The sequence below is a fragment of the Amblyomma americanum genome, chromosome 10 (genome assembly GCF_052857255.1).
Source record: "Amblyomma americanum isolate KBUSLIRL-KWMA chromosome 10, ASM5285725v1, whole genome shotgun sequence".
Lineage (NCBI taxonomy): Eukaryota > Metazoa > Arthropoda > Arachnida > Ixodida > Ixodidae > Amblyomma > Amblyomma americanum.
In genome coordinates this window covers 83,485,986-83,506,779 of record NC_135506.1, presented here as the reverse complement: position 1 = coordinate 83,506,779, position 20,794 = coordinate 83,485,986, and the positions used below count along the sequence as shown (strand labels likewise).

Here is a 20,794-nt window from a genome sequence, read left to right as displayed (position 1 = left end):
CCTTAAATTCACGTAGATCATGTGCCAGCGCATGCAAGTCCAGGTCATGAATTACGACCATGTAGCCCACTTTAGTGGAGATCACCATTTTCTGGTTGTCTGGAGATAGTCGCATCTTCATCACTTCATTTGTGCAGAGGATTCTTTGGAACTCAGCCCCATTTTCTGAAAATCTGAACCATGAAAACTATTAAAAATGCATACTGAGGTATTACTGCTTGATGTAAGTACCCAGAAATCAATTAAACGCCAAAACAGGCAAGGTAACAAGACAGCAAAGCCATTAACAAACTTGATAGAGATCAGGGATATCAGAGATTGAGCTGCTTGGTAGCCCCCAAAGTTTAATCTATAAGCCCACTCCACAGCAGTCATTTTTCAAAGTGCCAGAGGGACAGAGTTGCATTTAATTGGTGTTTCCGCTAAACACGGAAATTTTCAAGTTTGTATCATGCAATCGAAGAAACCTAAGCAACAAAACTTGAAAGACTGTGCTAGGGCCATGGCCTTGAAGTGTGCTGTGAGGTCACTGGACAACTGCCCAAAATATTAATGCTTAGCTCCTTTCCTACCATATATGCACTACCTACTTCCTCCTTAATACCTACTCTAAAACTCATAGAAAACAAAAAAAAATATGTGGTTATGCCGGCACACTCAATATATGATGCAAAACATGGAATGGGGTGGTTAAAGGCACACTGAGAATAAATAGGAGCTGGCCTGTATTGATAGGGTTCTAATCACAAAGAGACCACTCTCGCAAAGTTTTTAAAAGCTTAATAATGACCTGAAAACAAAATCGAGGTGCCATCATCATAGGCCGATTTCACAAGTAAAATGCATGCATTGACACCGATTTTTTAGCGCAGATACCAGAGACTACACTACATCACTATTCACATCAAAACGGTGGAAACCTGTCATGCTCATTACGGAGGATACCGGTTTGAATCAACATATGGAAAGATATTTAACTCCAATTTTGTGAACAATAAATATGCCTTTTGCAGTCGAACAAATTTCAAGGTATATATAATTGTGGGCAGAGAAAAAAAGAATAATACGTTGCCCAGAATGTCAAGACAGCCAGAACGAGCCAGGCATTACATTTTTGATAATACCGATAAATGGATAGAGTTGTCCTCAATGTCTCTTTAAGGAAGCAGGGTAAGCCGTATGCTTCTTGTTTATCTTGAGACATATTTAGGGCCTGTTTCATCAGCAACTCTGTTTTTTAGCCTATTCTCTACTTCCTTTTGATTTAACCGAACTATAGCTATTATTCTCTAAGAAATATTTCTTTCTGTGAATTTTTCTCAAAGCATAAGTTTTTTCTAAAACTGTTCTAGAAAAAGATACACCACGTAGATGCGTACCGCTTTAGTTCAGTAGGTTTGCTTCTCTCTGTATATAGATAAAGCTGGAAAAAAGTTAAACATGCTATCTTTTCTCATTGTTCTAGCAATGAGTCAAATGTTGCCAAAAATAATATTTTGAGATATTCAAGGTCGAAAACAAAATCATATTTACTTGAATTTTTTGGCTGAAACAATGTGCACTCCAACATCTATACAAAAATTTTGCGAGCACTTTGGCAATCTAAAGTGCGGCAAAGCGAAAGCCTTAAGCCTTGCCGACTGCGATTCTGCGGCACACTTTCGATCTAGACGACGTTGTAGGCGCCATGGCCTTCTCCTTCTTCTTCTCCTCTTCTTCTCTAGCTTCTCTGTTAATGGTGCATGATACTTGCCCGAATCATCTTTTGACCGTCATATTGTCTGTTCTACAGCAGCCAGCACAGAGATGGTTTCTCAGAAACAGTCTCCATATGCAATATCAAAATTCGAAACAAGCCACTTAACCATTTAGCCTCCGATGGGGTACGCACCAAAGAATGTCTTTCTTGGAATGCACATCTTGGAATCCACATGCTCAATCAATGCATTTGGTTGATTTCTTTGTTTTCGTTTCGCCATAAATGACTATATTTATTAAACTAAAAAAATCTACAGTCATTTAGCTTGGCATGGGTGTTACATTTTGTGCCTTCTATCTGATGCTACCATTCGTTTCTGCTATCTTGATCAGCAGCCGCGTAATTCATGAAAGACAGCGTTACATCGGACGCACGAGTGTGAGGCACTAAAGGCTTTCGCCTTAATAGCGACTCGCCGTGTACTCAGTACCATTGGCAATATTAGTCTGCGTTGCTAGTCAGCTTGCTTCTCTAACCTCGTCTGTGATCTGTTTGACAGCTCTCCGAGTGAAGCACTTTTATAACGGTCCCCCTACAGTTGACTCATTTCTAAAACAATGAGAAAGATAGCAGGCTTAAATTTTTTCCAGCTTTATCTATATAATGATAGATGCAAACCTACTGAAATAAAACGGCTCGCATCTACGTAGTGTATATTTTTCTAGGACGATCTCGGGTGTTCCGTGACCCTCTCCCGTCGTAGTATAAACGTCCGCGCTATATCGACGCATTTAGTTGTTTTCTTTGTTTCTTTCGCTATACATGGCTCTAATTATTTACCAATAAATCTACTGACATAGAATTTGCCGTGTGGGTTACAAATTTGCCCCTCTATTTGATTCTACTATACGATTTATGCTATCCTGATTAGTTGCCGTGATATACGTGGAAGACAGCGTTACACCGGACGCGCGAGTATCATCCAATAAAAGTGCTCGCCTTAATAGCTACTCGCCATGTACTCTGTACCATTGGTAATCTTATGCATCTTAGCTAGTTAGCTTGCTTCTCTAGCCTTCTTTGTTGTCTGTTTGGCAGCTCTATGAGTGAAGCACTTTTGATAAAGGTCCCCCTCACACAACCATGTCATAATGTAACACCCTAGTGATATCTTAATTGTCTTGTGATGTCACCTCGAATATCACAGAATGTTAACTACAGCCGCACTGCATCACCGATTGTGAGCACAGCATCTCGAAAAGAAATTCTAAGATCTGCATTCCAAGGAAGGCATTCAGTGGTGCTCCCCCACCCTAGGGTTAATGGCTAAGCGGCTTGTTGGAATTTTCAGTTGCATAAGGAGACACTTTCTTAGAAGCCCTCTCTGTGTTGGCTGCTGCAAAACGGACATTATGGTGTCAAGAGTTGATTCGGGCTAGTATCGTGTAAAAATGCTTGTCCCTCATTTGGCTCTGGTCTGCACATTCAGAGTCACTGTCTTTCAAACAGAACATGTGACAGGTGTCGCTACTGATAGTATGTAGAAATACATGGTCGAAAACAACCTAACTGAAATCAAAAGTAAACTTTCAAACTAACCATGCAATAGTAAATAAACGGGGCGTCTCGCATGAGGTAACAAAAGAGCGGAGAAAAACGTTCCAGAGTTCAATGAAACGAACAATGCACCTTTCGTGCTTTACCAGACACCTATTAAAGATACAGCCGGCCTTAGGAAAATTCCCACTTTTTTTACAATTTCTTATCTCCAAAATTGTGAGCAAGTGCACGCTCCGAGGAAATCAGCCTTGCCTGATCATCACTTGGCTTCAATGCACCAGCTGTTCTGGCTCTACTAAAGGGCATACGAACATGTCATAGTGAATGAATATTCTTGGTAAGCCGAAAGATGATTTTTTTGTTGTAGCCTACCCTGTGTCCTTAAAATGCCATACATGCAATAGCCACTCTTGAAGTACCAATTTACACGGCCAGTCACATAGTGTCAGTCACAAAGCCCGCTTTTGTGGCTGTTACCCAAGTAATGATATCTATCTTATTCGACACATAAATGAAACCACTAGACTACTTCCTCACAGATACCTCAACTTAGCCCGGTGCTTACCAAGTATAACCACAGTCATCCTAAGCAGCTCTAGTAAAAAGAAGACTACTGTACCGATATAAGTGTTGCCTGTCTAAAAAAACTGCAATCCTGGCCTTCTTTCCATACCTACTGGTAGTATCTATTCTGTTTGTTATACAAAAGTGCTAAATAAAAATTCCACAACCGCACCTGCACGAGACAATAAGAAAGCTTAACATTAGGTTGTCCTTAACTTACATGAATAAATATAATCACAATGAAGTACCATTGTAAATTGCAAGCAGAGAGCATAACAGACTCACTTATTGATGTCCCAGGTATGTATGCTTCCATCAAATCCAGAGGTTACTAGCAACCCCTCTTCCGATGCATATTCAATGTTTGTGACCGAGCCGTAGTGGCCAACGAGAGAACGTATCTTCTGCTTCAAGTTTCGCACATCCCACAATGCCACTGTCTTGTCATCCGAGCATGTGGCAAATGTCCTGGAGTCAATAAACCTGAGAAATGTTTCACTTTGAGACATTTGCCTCTCCATTACATTGGAAACTCGCAAAAGGAAAGTCACACAGGCAGCACGACTTTTTATTATTGTTAAAATGCAGCACTAAATGCCACTGACAGGAGCACCACATGTTGCAAAAGCGTGCTCGCCAAAACACCTGCGAGTACAGGAAGTTTGAAGAAGTGTGGCAAGGCATTGATCGCAGGTAGGAGAGACCATAGAGATCAATTTCAATTTACAGAAAACGATCAACGTAGCTGTCTCGACATGTCGCATGCAGAACACTACTCTTGCAGCAGTCGGTACTTGCACAACTATGCCGGCAATCACCTATCTAGTCTAACAAATTATATCATCTTTGATTGCGTTCTGTTGTAAAAATTATTTTTTCCGCCAAACATAGCAGCTCAGTCATTACCGCTACTAGCACCTCTTTAAAATACATAATGCACTAAGGTACTGCCATAATTCTAGGATTATGTATGCATCTATGACGATTTAGACTCATTTAGGGGATTTTTAGGTTTTTAATATGCTCAGACATAGAGACCTTGCGGGCTACTATATCGGAAAGCGGCATTATTGCCTCTGCAAGTAGCGCAAGACAAGGATGACGGCAGGTTCTCTCAGATATTCTAAGGCAGTTTACCAATATCCCTCAAGAGAAAAGTAAAGAGCAGCTGTATCTTGCCGGTACTCAACTATGGGCAGAAACGTGGAGGCTAAAGAAAAGGGTGCAACTTAAGTTAAGAAGAGCCAATGAGCTATGGAAAAATTGACAGGTGTAACGTTAAGCGACAGGAAGAGGGCAGTGTGGACCAGGGATCAAATACAGGTTAAAGCCATGCTAGTCAATATCAAGAGGAAGAAATAGGCTTGGGCATAGAATCTAATGCAAAGGTAAGATAAATGATTGTCCTTAAGGGTAAGACTGGATTCCAAGAGAAGAGAAGCGTAGCAGGAGGTGGACGAAAATAAGGTGGGCGGATGAGAATAAGGAGTTTGCGGTGATAGGGTGGCCGCAGCGGGCACAGGACGGGGTTTATTGGTGAGATAGGGGAGACGCCTTTTTAGTGCTGCGGGCGTAGTCAACCTTCTGCTGATGCCGCTGCTGCTGATGGTGATGACTTAGTATATGAGATAACAACAAGCCCAACTTTCTGTTATCTTAAGCATTAGAGCTGCATGGCATGGCAAACCCTCTCTACTATTCAGAGATGAAATTAAATGAACCATATAAAGGCCACCTGATGTAACAAAAGCATTTTATCCAGAGAATATATTCCTCATGAGATTGCTTCGTTTGGTTTGGTTTATGGGAGTTTAACATCCCAAAGCGACTCAGACTATGAGAGACGCCGTAGTGAATGCCTCCGGAAACTTCGACCACCTCGGGTTTATTAACGTGCACTGACATCGCACAGAATAGGGGCCTCTAGAATTTTGCTTCCATCGAAATTCGACTGCCGCGGTCATCATAGGATTGTGTCAAAACTGGGTTCAAGTGTGTACATATGTTGCATCGATGTCAAAGTGGCTGCAATGTTTTAGATCCAAAGCGCGGCGAAAGCCTGCGCATTTTTCTAATCAGCTTACCGCCACCTGCTTTAGCCTGCACAGTTGAAGCTATGCTACAGACACGACCATAGCACCCATGACGTCGCATGCAACCCATCTATTTGCAACTTATCAGAAAATAAACATTTTTCGAGTCACTTTAGTTATTTATCATGCCAACGTCTCAAGACAACTTGCAAATTACTATTTCGGAGTGCCACATTATTATTGCATGGAGCAGTGAAGATGCTTTACTGCGTAGACGCAAAATGAAATAGCTTTTATAAACATCCGCCGAGTGAATAAAATCTTAACATACTGAAAACTTCATTACTATGAGATTTTATTATATAACTGGGTTCAAATATATAAGTGACACCAGGCACATAGCCAGAAATATTTTTCCGGGAAGGGCCCGAGGCAGTCGCTCGGGGGGGGTGGTTAGGGCCCATGTCTAACAAGAACACTGCTGGGGGGGGGGGGTCCTCAGACCCCACGTCCCTGAGTGACACCTACCTGGTATAGTTGACACAGTCACTGTGTGCATGCCTGACTTCCCTAATGAGCTTGTGGTTGAGCGGGTCAAATATTAGGATGCTTTTGCCTTCTGTAGCTGCAACCAATATCGAACTGAAAGCAGAAATAAAGCACTGTGACAAATGCGGAATTTTCGGTGCACAGCCAGTACAGAGGCTCATACCGAATTAAACTGCACAAAAGGAAACATGCAAACAGATATTCTAGCAGCGTTAGGCAAACGGCGACAAAACAGATATAATAAGAAGGCATGTGCAAAACCCTAATGCACAACGTCAAGTAAAAAGGGTGAGATGCCACGAGGACATTTTTTCCCTTTATTGTGGCACGCTTTGCTAAACTTCTCAATGTAGTAGTACTCGACGAGACGTTTTCAATGGTCACCTAGTTGAATAGCAAAACTAAGAGGGCCCATACAGAGGGCCAAAAGGTTGGCACTACCAAAGCAAGAATATCATTAAGTCAAATAGAAAAGAATATTTGTTTTATTTGATCCAAATGTTCTGAAAATGCCGCAATATTCTAATTCAGGTAAAATCAAAAACTAAATTTTCAGGCTCCAAAAGTTCAGACAACTTAACCGTACAGACAGGTTTATAGAACCGGCTGTGAACCCCACAGAGTTAAAATACGAGTTCGCTTTTTTGGACTGCTTGAATATTCTGAATTATTTCCCAGCACTCGTCTACGTGTTTAAAATGAGGATGTGACTGTATGGATGCAACAGACACACATCTGCACTATAAACTTCATTTTGAGTCTGAAAAACAAAATAGCCAAAAGAGAAAAAAATGTGAAGAAATGCCTGCAACTACAGAAATACCACAGGCCTAGACTAATAAAAATCAAAGAACAGTGCTGAAGAAATGCAGGAAAGGTAATTTAAAATCAAACTTCATTTAGAAAAGAAAAATTGGCACGGTACACCTGTAGTGGAATGAAAAACCAAGGGCTGAAGGGCACACACAAGACGTTGACTGGTGCCAGAAAAGATGAAAACCAAGCTACAGGTACAATATTATTAAAGTAGTACCATTATGTGCCAGAAACCTTTAAAGAAAAGAAAAAGAATGATTATGCTGTCAAAATGCTACATCACCAAGAAACCATGTGAAAAAACTGGGTACAGAAAGCAAGCGAAGTAGGAAGAATGACGGAAAAAAGAAACGAAAGCAATACTAGCTGAAATAAATAGGCAGTGAGCAGAAAGGCAAGGAATAACGAAAGGACAAGAAGAAAAGAAATTAAAAACTGATTACTTTGCATAAAAACAAAAAACTGAGTACAGAAAGCAAAGGAAGTAGGAAGAAAGACGAAAAAAATGTAATGAAAACCAGCATCTTTGCTGGGCCCACTCAACGTGCGAATACCTGAAATTGTTCCGGTGCGGTCCATCCCTGCAAATGTGTCTATCATCTACGATGACATTTATCCACGTAATGAAAAATCACTGCCTTTCTCATGGTTAAATGGTATGTTGCAGGATTATTTGTCGGCCTTCAGCTCACATATTGCAATTGCGACTGATGGCTCGGTGTGTGCAGAAAAGGCAGGTGTAGGTATTTACTCCCAGTCCCTTGACTGGCATTTTTTTCTCCGTCTCCAAGATTTCACTCCTATCTATCTGGTTGAGTTTCTACCAGTGGTTCTCGCTCTGCGCAAGGTACCAATTTCTTTATCAGCAGTAATAATAATTACGGACTCGTTATCTTTATGCACTTCCCTCTCGGCGTCCACTGAATCGCAGCTCTTTCGGATACTAAAATTCCTGATCCCTCCACACATAACATAAATTCGATTTCTTTGGGTTCCTGGGCACAGGGGTCTTCTATTAAATGAATCAGCTGATGCTTTAGCGAAGGCAGCCCTGAGTGGACCGATTGTTGACCCGCTTCCAACAGCTGCTTACATCACGGCGGCACGCTTTCGACGGTACACTGTAATGAACAAATTGGGCGCATCAGCGCTTACTTCTTTGGACGACTTCCAGCACCTACTGTTCCCATGGAGAAGCTCAGTCTGGCGATCGCGCAATCTTGAAGTTTCCTTTATGAGGCTTCGTTGCCGGGTGCCGCAATTAAATTTTTACCTATACAGGCCTGGTCTCGCGATCTCCCCAATGTGTCCGTATTGTGCGGAGCCGGAAACAATAGAGCACTTTCTTCTTTTTTGCCGTAGCTACTCATCAATTAGGAGGCGACTATTAGAAGTTCCAATACAGAATCTCAGTTTCCGCCTGTCTTCTGCGGTTGTTCTGTCTCTTGGCGCTTCTGTGCTTGGCCATACCAATGGAAATGTTTGCTCTGCCGTTCAAAATTATCTCCTAGAATCGAAACGTCTACCATCATGAACTTTCGTCCTGCCCATTCCATTATCAGCTTCTGTATTTCGGTTTTTACAACCATTTATAGTAATCCCTACCCCTTCTTTGCCTAAATTTTAGTTTGTATGACCCCCCCAACCTCCTGCAACCACCTCGGCTACGGAAACTGTTTGATCCAAATTTTGGTAGGTCATCCCATGCTTGCCACATGCAACTGATCATTTAAATAGTCACCGCCTGGTTATGGCCAATCCCCCTTGTGGGTATGTGCCATTGTGTGAGGTCAACAACAACAACAACAGAACAGCTGAATAAGGTAAGCAGTAAGCAGAAAGGCAAGGAGGAAACGATGGACAAGAAGGAAAAGGAAACATATGAGATTACTCTGCATAAAGACAAAGAAAACTGTATGCAGAAAGCAAACGATGTAGGAAGAAAAACGAAAAAAATGAAAGCAAGAATAACTGAAGGAGATGGGCAGTGAGCAGGAAGGCAAGCAGTAAAGGAAGGACTAGGCCGAAAAAAAGAGAAACTGAGATTACCCTGCATAAAGAGAAACAAAACTTGGTGCGCAAAGCAAAAGAAGTAGGAAGAAAGGCGAAAAAAAGAAAGGAAAGCCAGGATAGCTGAAATATATAGGCAGTGAGCAGAAACGCAAGGAGTAAAAGAAAGACAAGGTGGCAAAGAAAACAAAATGACATTACTCTGAATAAAGACAAACAAAACTGGTTGCAGCAAGCAAAGGAATTATGAAGAAAGACGAAAAAAAGAAATGAAAGAAAAAATAGCCTAAAGAGATAGACAGTGAGCAGGAAGGCAAGGAGTAAACGACGTAAAAGGGGCAAACAAAACAAAATGAGATTACTCTGCATAAAGACAAAGAAAACTGAGTGCAGAAAGGCATGGAATTATTAAGACGAAAAGAGAAACTTAAGCAAAAATAGCTGAAAGAAATAGGCAGTGAGCAAAACGCGATTAATAAAGGAAGGACAAGAGGGCAAAGAACACTAAGATTACTCTGCATAAAGACAAAAATAATGATTGCAGCATGCAAGGGAATTATGAAGAAAGACGAAAAAAAGAAACGAAAGCAAAAATAGCTTAAAGGGTTAGCAGTGAGCAAGAAGGCAAAGAGTAAACGAAGTACAAGAACAAAAAAAACAAAATAAGATTACTCTGCATAAAGGCAAACAATACTGGGTGCATAAAGCAAAGAAAGTACGAAGAAAGATGAAAAACGAAACGAAAGCAATATTAGCTGAAAGAAAAAAGCCAGTGAGAAGAAACGCAAAGAGTAAATGAAGGACAAGAGGGCGAATAAAACAAAATGAGATTACTCTGCATAATGACCAAACAAAGCTGAGTGCAGCAAGCAAAAGAATTACGAAGACGAAAGCAAAAATAGCTGAAAGAAATAGGCAGTGAGCAAAACGCACTGAATAAACAAAGGACAAGGGGGCAAAGAACACGAACTATGATTACACTGCATAAAGAAACAAAAATGGGTGCGGAAAGCAAAGGAAGTGGGAAGAAAGTTGAAAAAAGAAACGATAGCAAAAACAGATGAAAGAGATAGGCAGTGAGCAGAAAGGCAAGGACTAAGCGGTGGACAAGCGGCAAAAGAAAACAAAATGAGATTACTCTTCATAAAGACAAACAAAACTGGGTGCAAAAAGCCCAGGAAGTAGGACGAATGACGAAAAACAAACGAAAGTATGAATAGCTGGATGAAATAGGCAGTGAGCAGAAAGGCAAGGAGTAAACGAAAGACAAGGGGGCAAATGAAAGAGAATGAGATTACTCAGGATAAAGGCAAACAAAACTGAGTGCAACAAGCAAAGGAATTATGAAGAAAGACGAAAAAAACGAAAGCAAAAATAGCTGAAAGAGATAGACAGTGCGCAGGAAGGCAAAGAGCGAGAGAAGAACAAGAGGGCAAAGGACACAAAATGAGATTATTGTGCAAAAACAAACAAAAATGAGAGCAGCAATTAAAGGAAGAAGGCAAGGAGCAAACGAAGGAAAAGGGAGAAAAGAAAACAAACTGAGATTACTTTGCATAAAGATAAACAAAACTGGCTGTACAAAGCAAAAGAAATAGTAAGAAAGACGCAACAGAACGAATGCAAGAGTAAAACACGTTTTTGGGCAAGTTGGTAACATTCTTGATTCATATTGCAGCGAAGAAGCACACACACACAGAGAAGGAACACGCAAAAAACACGGACGAACGCTGCACTCACAACTGGTTTACTGCGAAAAGAATTCAAGCTTAAAATAGCTCACGCACTGCCAGTCATGCGTGACATGTTCGCCACGTTTCGATAGTGTTCGAATCCTAGGCAGAAGCAAGTATAAAACGGCACGTGAACTCCTGGAGGCCTTTCACATAAAGGAAAAAGCAGATTGCTGCATTAGTGATGCATCCGTTTTTTTGTACGCTTCGGAATTCAACCTTTTCGCGGCAATACGATAAGATGTTATTCCGTGGCACGTGTTTGTTTTGGTTTTCTTTCTGTAGTGCGCAGATGCGTGAGCTATTTTAAGCTTGAATTCTTTTCGCAGTAAACCAGTTGTGAGTGCAGCGTTCGTCCGTGTTTTTTGCGTGTTCCTTCTCTGTGTGTGTGTGCTTCTTCGCTGCAATATGAATCAAGAACGAATGCAAGAACAGCTGAAAGCAATAGGCAGTGAGGAGGAATGCAAGGGGTGAACGAAGAACAAGGGGGCAAGGAGTAAACGAAGGACATGTAGCAAAAAAGAGAGAATATTACTTTGCATAAAGACCAAAAACTGGGTGCGAAAAGCAATGGAAGTAGGAAGAATGTCGAGAAAAGACATGAATGCAAGAATAGCTGAAAGAGATGGCCAGTGAGCAGGAAGGCAAGGAGTGAACGAAAGACAAGGGCAAAGAAAACAAAATGAGATTATTCTTAATAAAGACAAACCAAGCTGGGTGCAGCCAGCAAAAGAAGTAGGAATAATAATAATTGGTTTTTTTTGGGGGGGGGGAAGGAAATGGCGTAGTATCTGTTTCAAATATTTTTGAAAACCTGAACCGCGGCGTGAGGGAAGGGATAAAGGAGGGATTAAAAGAAGGTAGAAGAGGTGCCGCAGTTGAGGAATCCGGAATAATTTCGACCACCTGGGGATCCTTAACGTGCACTGAGATTGCACAGCACACGGGCGCATTAGCGTTTTTCGTTCAAAAAATTCAGCCGCCAGAAAGACGAAAAAACGAAACGAAAGCAAAAATAGCTGAAAGAGATAGGCAGTGAGGAGGAAGGCAAGCAGCACACGAAGGACAAAGGGCAAAGAAAACAAAATGAGATTCCTCTGCATAAAGACAAACAAAACTGAGTGCAGAAAGCCAAGGAAAATGGAAGAAAGACGAAAAAAGGAACGAAAGCAAGAGCAGCTGAAGGAGTTAGGCAGTGAGCAGGAAGGCAAGGAGAAAACGAAAGACAAGGGGGCAAAGAAAACACAATGACATTACTCTGCATAAAGACAAACAAAACTTGTTGTAGAAAGCAAAGGAAGTAGGAAGAAAGACGAAAAAAGCAACGAATGCACGAAGAGCTGTAAGAGATAAGCAGTGAGCAGGAAGGTAAAGACAAGACGAAGGGAAAGGGGGCAAAGAAAACAAAATCAGATTCCTCTGCTTGAAGACAAACAAAACTGCGTGCAGAATGCAAAGGAAGTAGGAAGAAAGACGAAAAAAAGGAACGAAAGCAAGAATAGCTGAAAGAGTTAGGCAGTGAGCAGAAAGGCAATAAATAAACGAAGAACAAGGTGGAAAAGCACACAAAATAAGGTTACTCTGCATAAAGACAAACAAAACTGGGCGCAGAAAGCAAACGAAGTAGTAAGAAAGACGAAAAAAGAAACGAAAGCAAGAATAGCTGGAAGAGATAGGCAGTGCTCAGAAAGAAAAGAAGTAAACGAAGACAAGGGGGCAAAAAAACAAAGTTACATTGCTCCGCATAAAGACAAACAAAACTGGATACAGAAAGGAAAGGAAGTAGGAAGAAAGATGAAAAAGCAACGAAAACAAGCATAGCTGAAAAAGACGGTTAGTGAGCACGAAGGCAAGGGCTAAGCAAAGCACAAGGGTTCAAAGAAATCAAAATGAGACTACTCTTAATGAAGACCAGCAAAACTGGGTGCAGAAAGCCAAGAAAGTAGGACGAATGACGAAAAAAACAAAAGAAAGCAAGAATAGCTGCGAGATAGGCATTGATACATTCGGCAACATAGAAAAGCTGGTGTAGTGCCTTCGCACGTTGGTTTGTGGGCATTGCAGCGTAATAACAATAGCCTTACAGAGTAGTAATTTCGAAAAAAGAGCAAGATAGAGAGTGCAGAAAAGAAAACAAATCCTCTATGCCATCCCGATGTATGACAGTACGATGACAGATGGGCAGTGCGCCACTCACAACTGCACTAATTTGCTTAATAAGGGAGCATGCCAGTGAATTCGGAGTTGCAAGGCATTTTCACCAGTATACACGGCAGGATGCGACACATTTGGCTATCAGTTAAGGACGAGTGACCAAGATAATGAGAAAGAATCACAAACACATCCACAAGAACACATACTGTGAAGTCAAAGCACAAAGCATTGAAAAAAAGGCTAACAACCGCGGCCTGTTATGAAATAAGCAACGGATTTTGAAGAAGGGAAGGATGATCGCCTCTACTATCGTTCCTAATTTTCGTTTCCTCTCCCTGTCATTTCTATCACGTTAGCCACAAATCAGGTGCTTCAGGTTTTAATGGCAGATGCCGCCGCTAGCAACGCCTTTTCCTTGCTTTGTTATTTTATTATTAAAGAGCACTAATACTAATGATGATGGAATATGACTGACGTGTGCAACCTTGAAGTACAGCTCTGAGCCACTGGTGATTGGTTTGTGGTTTAAGGGGATTTAACATCCCAAAGCGACTCATGCTGTGAGCAAGGCCGTAGGGAAGGGCTCTGGAAATTTCTACCACCTGAGGATTTTAGAGTCTTGAGCCATTGTTATATACAGTGACATATGGAAATGCAGCAAACAGTGGGAGCATCCGTTAAGAGCAAAATGTTTAAAATGAAAAACTCCTAAGCAAGTTAGTGGATGTAATGATCAAAATAAGGAGCACTTCAGCAAGAAGATACAAAGAAAATTACCACTGCTTAGTGGCAAGTCAAATAATTTTTGCGGTTGAAAATTGCTTCTTTGAATGGTTTATCTCAAGTGTTTTTGGTGCCTGGTGGCGTACAGTGTTAACGGTTAAACACACATTCTGGTACCTGGGCATGATCTCTCAAAATATGCAGTATAATACTTGATTCATGAAGAAAAACAGTAAAATCTCACTGGAATGATCACATTTGGTAAATGTTTTAGGATGATATGAAATGATAAAATTCAATAGACGGATCACATCCCTGTATAATGCGTAGGACCTCGCGTGCCCCGGACAACCTCCGAAACCCCTGCGGATGATACGAACGTGCGAGCCGAAACCGCGCCTTCAAGCACTAAGCGCCACCCACACATTTCCAACGCGCGATCACCTGTCGCATACACACCGCGAGCAGTGTGCAAGGGCACACGGCGGCGACTATATCTTGTTAGCCATAAACAACCCTGTGTGCACGCACCTCTCATGCTTCTGCACAAGGATTTTTATCATTTTGCATTATACAAATTTCAGACAATACGAAGATTTTTTGTGACCTCGTGAGAACCGTATCCCTCATAATCTACTGCTGCAAGGAATATTGGCCAGCTTGTACGAATTGATAAGGGGATGGAAGTCATTACAATCAAATTAAAAAAGGTACAAACATTGACATATAGGCCAATACACCAACGACCAGTCATGATGGGGCCTGAATGTTCTATGGGGTTGCTGATTGTACAATGTACTGCAACAAATTTTCACCAGCGGGATGTGAACTGCTCGCCTCTGCTCCACATCTTCTACGCATTGCTTCCATTTGGCTGCTCACGTTGACATATTTTCGCGTTTCCGCCACTTCACTTCCACTTTGGCCACTCGCACTGCATAGTCCTGTTATCTTGCTCTTCGATCTTGCGCTGACACTGTCGCCTTAGCTGCCGCAATTCGACACACTGAGCACGCCAGGCTCTATCAACATCTTTGCAAGTCAAGTGCCCCGGAGAATCCGTTACAAACGTGTTGTATTGGGATTTGTGGCACATAGGCAGCTAAGGCCATCATACGGCAAACTCAAGGTATAGAACAAGTTTTCTGTAGGATATTTACAAATGTGAAATATTATCAATGGTGTATATGGCCTAAGATTTTACTGTCTAGTAATAACAGAGAAGAAATTTAGAAATGTATAATTGTAGAAGACTTAAAAAAGGTCAGGTAGCCTCAGCAGCTATCCTTGCCTGAGAAAAGTTCATGAGGGTCCTAACCAATCAACTAAAAACCTCAGCTTTCTTTTTAGGAATGAGAAATTGGCTTAGAGGTATCTTGAAATAAAGCGAGGTAGTGGTTCAAAATTTACAGTTGCTGAAATATACCTGCTGATTTTAAAATGGTAAAAATAGAAGGTATATTCACAATGGCATTATCATCTAAGAGCAGTGCTAGGTGAAATTGAATGCATTAATTATAAAATTAAGTAAAGTACTTTTTTCTTAGTTTTTCCAGTTTCACACAAGATAATAAAATGTAGCTGTGTAGAAAACCGGAAGCTATTTCTGTCTGCCGATGAGGACATTTTGTTTGTTTATCGTTAATTTTGCTTGTCTTTCGCATCTCGGTATGTTGGAGGATGTGCAAGCTATCTGGAGGCCGACTACATAAAGTGAATACATAACAGACGTCAGTATTACTTTGGTAAGAGAATTTATTTTTACCATAAAGAGAGTTGTGCTTAAAATACACCCTTGAGGTACTCCATTTTCTTCAATAAAATTCTTCGAAAGGGTTGAGCCCAGGCGGATATTAAATGAATCGTTAGACAAAAAGTCATTAATGGAATTAAGCATTCTGCCACGGATGCCGAGCTCAGTTAAGTACTGAAGAGTACCGAACCACCAGGTTGTATCATATGCTTTTCTAAATCAAAAAAGACTGCAAGACAGTGTTTTTTTTTGTAGATAACAGCTTCTCTGACGGTATTTTCTAGACGGACTAGGTGATCTCTTAGGAGCATTGCTTTTAAAAACACATATATGTATATCAAGAAGTTTCCAGGATTGAAGGACAAAATATATTCTTATAGTCAGTACATTTGCAAAGGATCAGGCGAGGCAACTCGTAACGGCTATGAGTCTATGACTGCAAGGAGAGATTGGGGGTTTATTAGGTTTAAGAAATGGTACAATAATAACTTTTTCTAGGCTTCCGGTACATTCCTTGATATCTAAATTATGTTAAAGAATCTTAAAAGTGCTTCTACGGCAGGCTCAGAAAGATGGGCAAGCATTTCATAGGGTAATTGGTTGAGTCCTAAAGCAGTTTATTTCCGGTAGACAGTATTTTGAGAGTGATTAAGTTGTTGTATTGTTCTTTTCTACCCTCATTTATTGGTGGTTTTCGTTTTTCGGTTATATTTTTGTGTTTTATCAATAACTGCGTATATTGCGATGAAATAGAAACTGCAGAGAAATGTTCCCCCAAGATGTCTGTCTACTTCCTTATGCTTTTTTCTGTGCCAAGTGATGTCAGCAGAAGAATTGTGAACGATGAGAAGTTGCCGTTTAATTTTGGAACCTGGTCCCACAATTTTTACATGTGATTTCACTGTTTATGGATGAAACGTAACTCTGCCATGACGCTCTCTCGGCAGAGGTGGACGTAACGAGCTTTAGCTCTTACCTCTTAAAAATTTACGAGATTTTCATGTGTCGTATAGCTGAGAAATTTACCTCGAGCTCTATTTTGTTGTTGTTTCATTTCCTTTCACTATATTGTCCACCACCCTTTGTGATTTGGTCGCACTACTCCAGAAGAGTGCGAAATAGCTTATTCTGCAGCAGTTACGATACAATTGATGACCTCTTCATTTATTTGAACGAGTCTGAGGCATTTTTAGTCTATATTTTGTAAAGAGGCTCTAACTCTACAAAGTTCCCAGTCTGCTAGATGCAGCTTCCAGCGTCGCGGTTTTGTGGGGATTATTTCCGGTGGAGATGTTAAACTGAGCAATACAGGGAGGTGATGGCTACCATATCGGTTGTCAATGGCATCACATAAAAATCGTTAAAAGCAGAAGGCGAAGTAAATCACAAATTTAAACAGGTCATTTTCCCAGATGTAGGTGAGCAGTATGTGGCATTCTTCGTATTTAACCGACATACATTATTGGTGAGGATAAAAGTTTCGTTTATTTGGCAGTTAAGGTCACAGCGCACGCTTCTCCTTAAAAAGGAGTGTTAAAATCCTCCAGTACTAAATACGGTTCTGGAAGTTCATCAGTGAGTTCTTGCAGATCATGGACTGTTAATGTAAAATGTGGTGGGATATATACAGAACAGATAGTAATTGTTTTATAGCTGACGATGCTGACCGCAGCGGCTTCAAGTTTTGATTTGATGTTGATTTGTTGAGTAGGGACGCCGCTTTGAATGAAAATAGTGACACCTCCCAAAAGCCTATCTGTCTGCTCGCGATCGCGTCTAAAAATTTTATTATGTATCAGGATATTCTATGTTGTGGACCAAGATTGTTTTCCTGAAGACAAAGCTACGGGCAACACTGACCTTAGTATAGATGTTATGCCACTGCAATTCGTCAACAGTCCTCTAGAGTTCCACTCAGCTAAAAAAGCCATGTTTAATATTTGGGGGTCAGAATGCTCTTTTTCGTTCAAGAGGGCTGTTCCGCCGCCGCCAAGCAGGCGGACTGGAAGTTATATCCATCACCTCGCCAGAGGTGCTGGAGGACCGCGTTGCCGCGGTTGTGTCAGATTCAGGCTTCCCCCGAAAGGGGTAAGTCCTGCGGAATGCCAAACCCATGGACCGAAACTGCCTGCTTTGGCAATAGCAAGGCAGCTTTCGCTGACCCTGCCTGAGGCATAGAAGGCCCTGCCATAGGCTCGGTGGAAGTGGCCTCGGCAGGTCCCGGAGTGCTGTGTGGAGCGACTCCCTTGCGCACCACATAAGCGACATTAGGCTTTGTTGTGAAAGAGAATGTGTTTGTAAGGGCGAAACGCTTCCTCGCTTCTTTTAAAGAAGTGTTCTCTTTGGTCTCTATGGTGATTGCCTCTTTTGCTTGTATCCAGGAAGGACACGCCCTGCAGTACACAGCGTGGTCTCCTTTGTAGTTTGGGCAGCTTAGTTCTGTATCACATTCTTCGGAATGATGGTCCTTGGAAGCACATTTCGCACAAGTTTTGCGGCCGCGGCCACTCGGTGAGCCGCGCCTGAATCTCTGACAATTCAAGCGTCTGCGTAAGTTCGGAATCTAGTGACAGACATTTACCTCAATTTATCCGACTTCGATGGTTTCGCGTAATGTGCTTGTGCTGAATGTGAGAACTAGGTTTTAGTGTATATTTTTTTTTGTTTTGCTTGTGGATTTTAATTAGGTACATATCTGTGACATTTTGGTCACTGAGACCTTCTAGCATTTCATTTCGGTTACACGTATGAAATCGTTTTCCGAGATGACACCACGGATGGTGTCGAGGGATCTGTGTGCTGTTATAGATACTGGGATGTCTTCAAAAGATAGAATGTCTGAGATTTTAGACTTTTGAATATGGGGCTAGATTACGTAACTGTCAATAAGGAAAATTGTCAAAAACTTGTCACAAAGGAGTCAATAAGCCTCGCTCCTATTGGTCGGTTGTGGCCACCGGCCATATTGCTTTTTTGCGTCATGGGTGGCTGATGATGACGTCACGAATATGATAGAAGTGATGACGTTGCCAATTCTAGACCATACCATTCTAGGGTCGCTGCAACGCACCTTTCCGAGGACGGCCACATCCTGAATGATGCCAGGTTTAGCGCATAGTATGAAGTCGATTTCATTTTTAATCTCACCATTGGGGCTCATTCAGGTCCACTTCCTGTTTTCTCGTTTGCGCAAGAAGGTATTCATGATCCGTAAATTATTTCTATCCGCGAATTCGACTAATAACTCTCCCCTGCTATTTCTAGAGCCTATTCCATAGTCACCTACCGCGTGGTCGTCAGCCTGCTTCTTGCCCACCTTCGCATTGAGGTCGCCCATCAGTACAGTGTACTGCGCTTTTACTTTATTCATTGCCGATTCTACGTCCTCATAGAAACTTTCAACGGTCTGGTCATCATGGCCTTCCCCCGGCCATTCAAGAAAGATCTGCCATTTCTTCGCCTCGGAGTGGTGGAGACAAGCTCGTTTTTTCAAAGAAAAGTTGAATGTTTGTTGTGGCAATGAACGTGAACGAAGTGATCGCCGACTCTTTGCTGATTGGTGCAAGACAGCTACCAGCACACTAATTTCATGTGGAACAGGGTCCGCCGCTCATTGTCTGCGAGCAAGGAACGCATGTCTGCCGGTGCTCGCGGTAGGGTAGTGGTTTTGGATGACGCGGTTGTGGAAGAACGCAATCGCAAGACACTGCAGCTGGGACCAAAATACTGTTTTGAGCCACGGCTATTACCAGCTGAAGAGTTGGGCCTGTCAAGGACAATCGCTGGGCAGGCACCTGAAGTGCAGCGCCAGCAGTGCGTCTCCGAGTGGTTCTAAGCTGTTCAAGGTTCCCTTGGCAAGCGTAAGGCTCAAAAAGGGTTTGGCGCATTAGTGAACCACCTGGCCGCGAACGACCTGAGACCGCTGATAGCAGACAAGGAGGGGTGCTTTGTTGTTATGAAGGAGAGTGTGTTCTCGGACAAAGCGCTTGCTGCCATCTCCACGAATTTTCGACAAGTGCAAGAGAATGCCGCAAAAGTTAAGAGACGTGCCGTCGCCCTTCTTAAAAAGGCCAATCTCGACCGTTTGCGCGAGTCCGTAAAGAAATCGGAACGCAGCACGCTTGAAATATTTTTTACGGTTAAAACCCACAAAATAGGCTATCCGTTTCGGTCCATAATTTCGGAGAAGGGAACTTGGCAGCTTGTTGTTTCCAGCTACTTACAGAAGGCGCTTGCTTCCCTTGCTTTTGAAGACCCTTTCCGAACGCGAAACTCTGACGTCGTCTTGGAGTACCTTCAGAACAATAATCCTGGTGGCTGTCATGTGTTCAGCGTGGACGTCGAGGATTTATACTATTCAATTCCTCATGAGTGTTTGCTGCGCTTTGTAAGGGAATGTACAAGTGAGGACAATGACGAAGTGCGCTTCCGAAATGTTTTCGGTGTGTCTGTTGATGCTTTCCTTGAAGTGCTGAGTATGTACCTCCGTTCCACCATTGTTGCATGGGATGACAGTGTGTTCATACAGCGTTCCGGGATATGCATTGGGTCTCGCGTGGCTCCGCTGCTAAGTGACTTGTTCCTTAGCGGAATTGACAAAGCAATTGCAGGAGAGTTACCGGGCGGTGTACTGAAAGTACACAGATACGTGGACGATTACCTCGTTTTTGTTTAAAACGAAGGATGCACGCAAGATGTCGTGAACACATTCGTCAGAAATGGTCAAGGGCTTGCTTTCACCACGGAGACTGTTAACCAAGGTAGGATACAATTCTTGGATGTGGAGCTGAGTCTTGAGCCCGGACATGTTTGCTGGCTGTATTCGCCTCGTTCCGTCAAGCCCCTACTCAGCTTTCAGTCTGGGCACTCTAAGCTGGTAAAGGATGGCATCGCCCTGTCTTATGTTCGCGCCGCCCTCAACAAGTCGTGTGTCCATATCATTGAGGAATGTGTGCAAGGCCATATTTCTAGGCTTAAGGACGCTGGTTTTCCTGAGGCAAATATCGGAAGGTTATGCGAAAGGCTGATGGCCAAAATCAAATCGGAGCATAAGCGTGCTCCTCAGGAAGATGAGGTCATGAATCGCTGGAAGATTGCTGTCATCCCTTATGTCCATGCATTATCACACCGTCTGAAGAAAGTGGGGCGGACATTTCTAGTTGATGTTGTATTTTCGTCTCGCAGAAAATTAAGCAACGTT

At 42.1% G+C, this 20,794-nt stretch overlaps 1 protein-coding gene across 1 annotated transcript in view; it reads right to left on the bottom strand.

Annotated features, from left to right (window-relative positions):
• Window positions 1-20,794, bottom strand: part of LOC144108822 (DDB1- and CUL4-associated factor 10-like) — a 45,710-nt gene that overhangs the window by 22,292 nt on the left and 2,624 nt on the right. Inside the window, exons 2-4 of the mRNA XM_077642003.1 lie at window positions 6,385-6,498; window positions 4,109-4,306; window positions 2-173 (exon numbers count right to left, since the gene is read on the bottom strand). Coding sequence (XP_077498129.1) covers window positions 2-173; window positions 4,109-4,306; window positions 6,385-6,498 — 484 coding nt within the window. The remainder of the gene's footprint in view (window position 1; window positions 174-4,108; window positions 4,307-6,384; window positions 6,499-20,794) is intronic.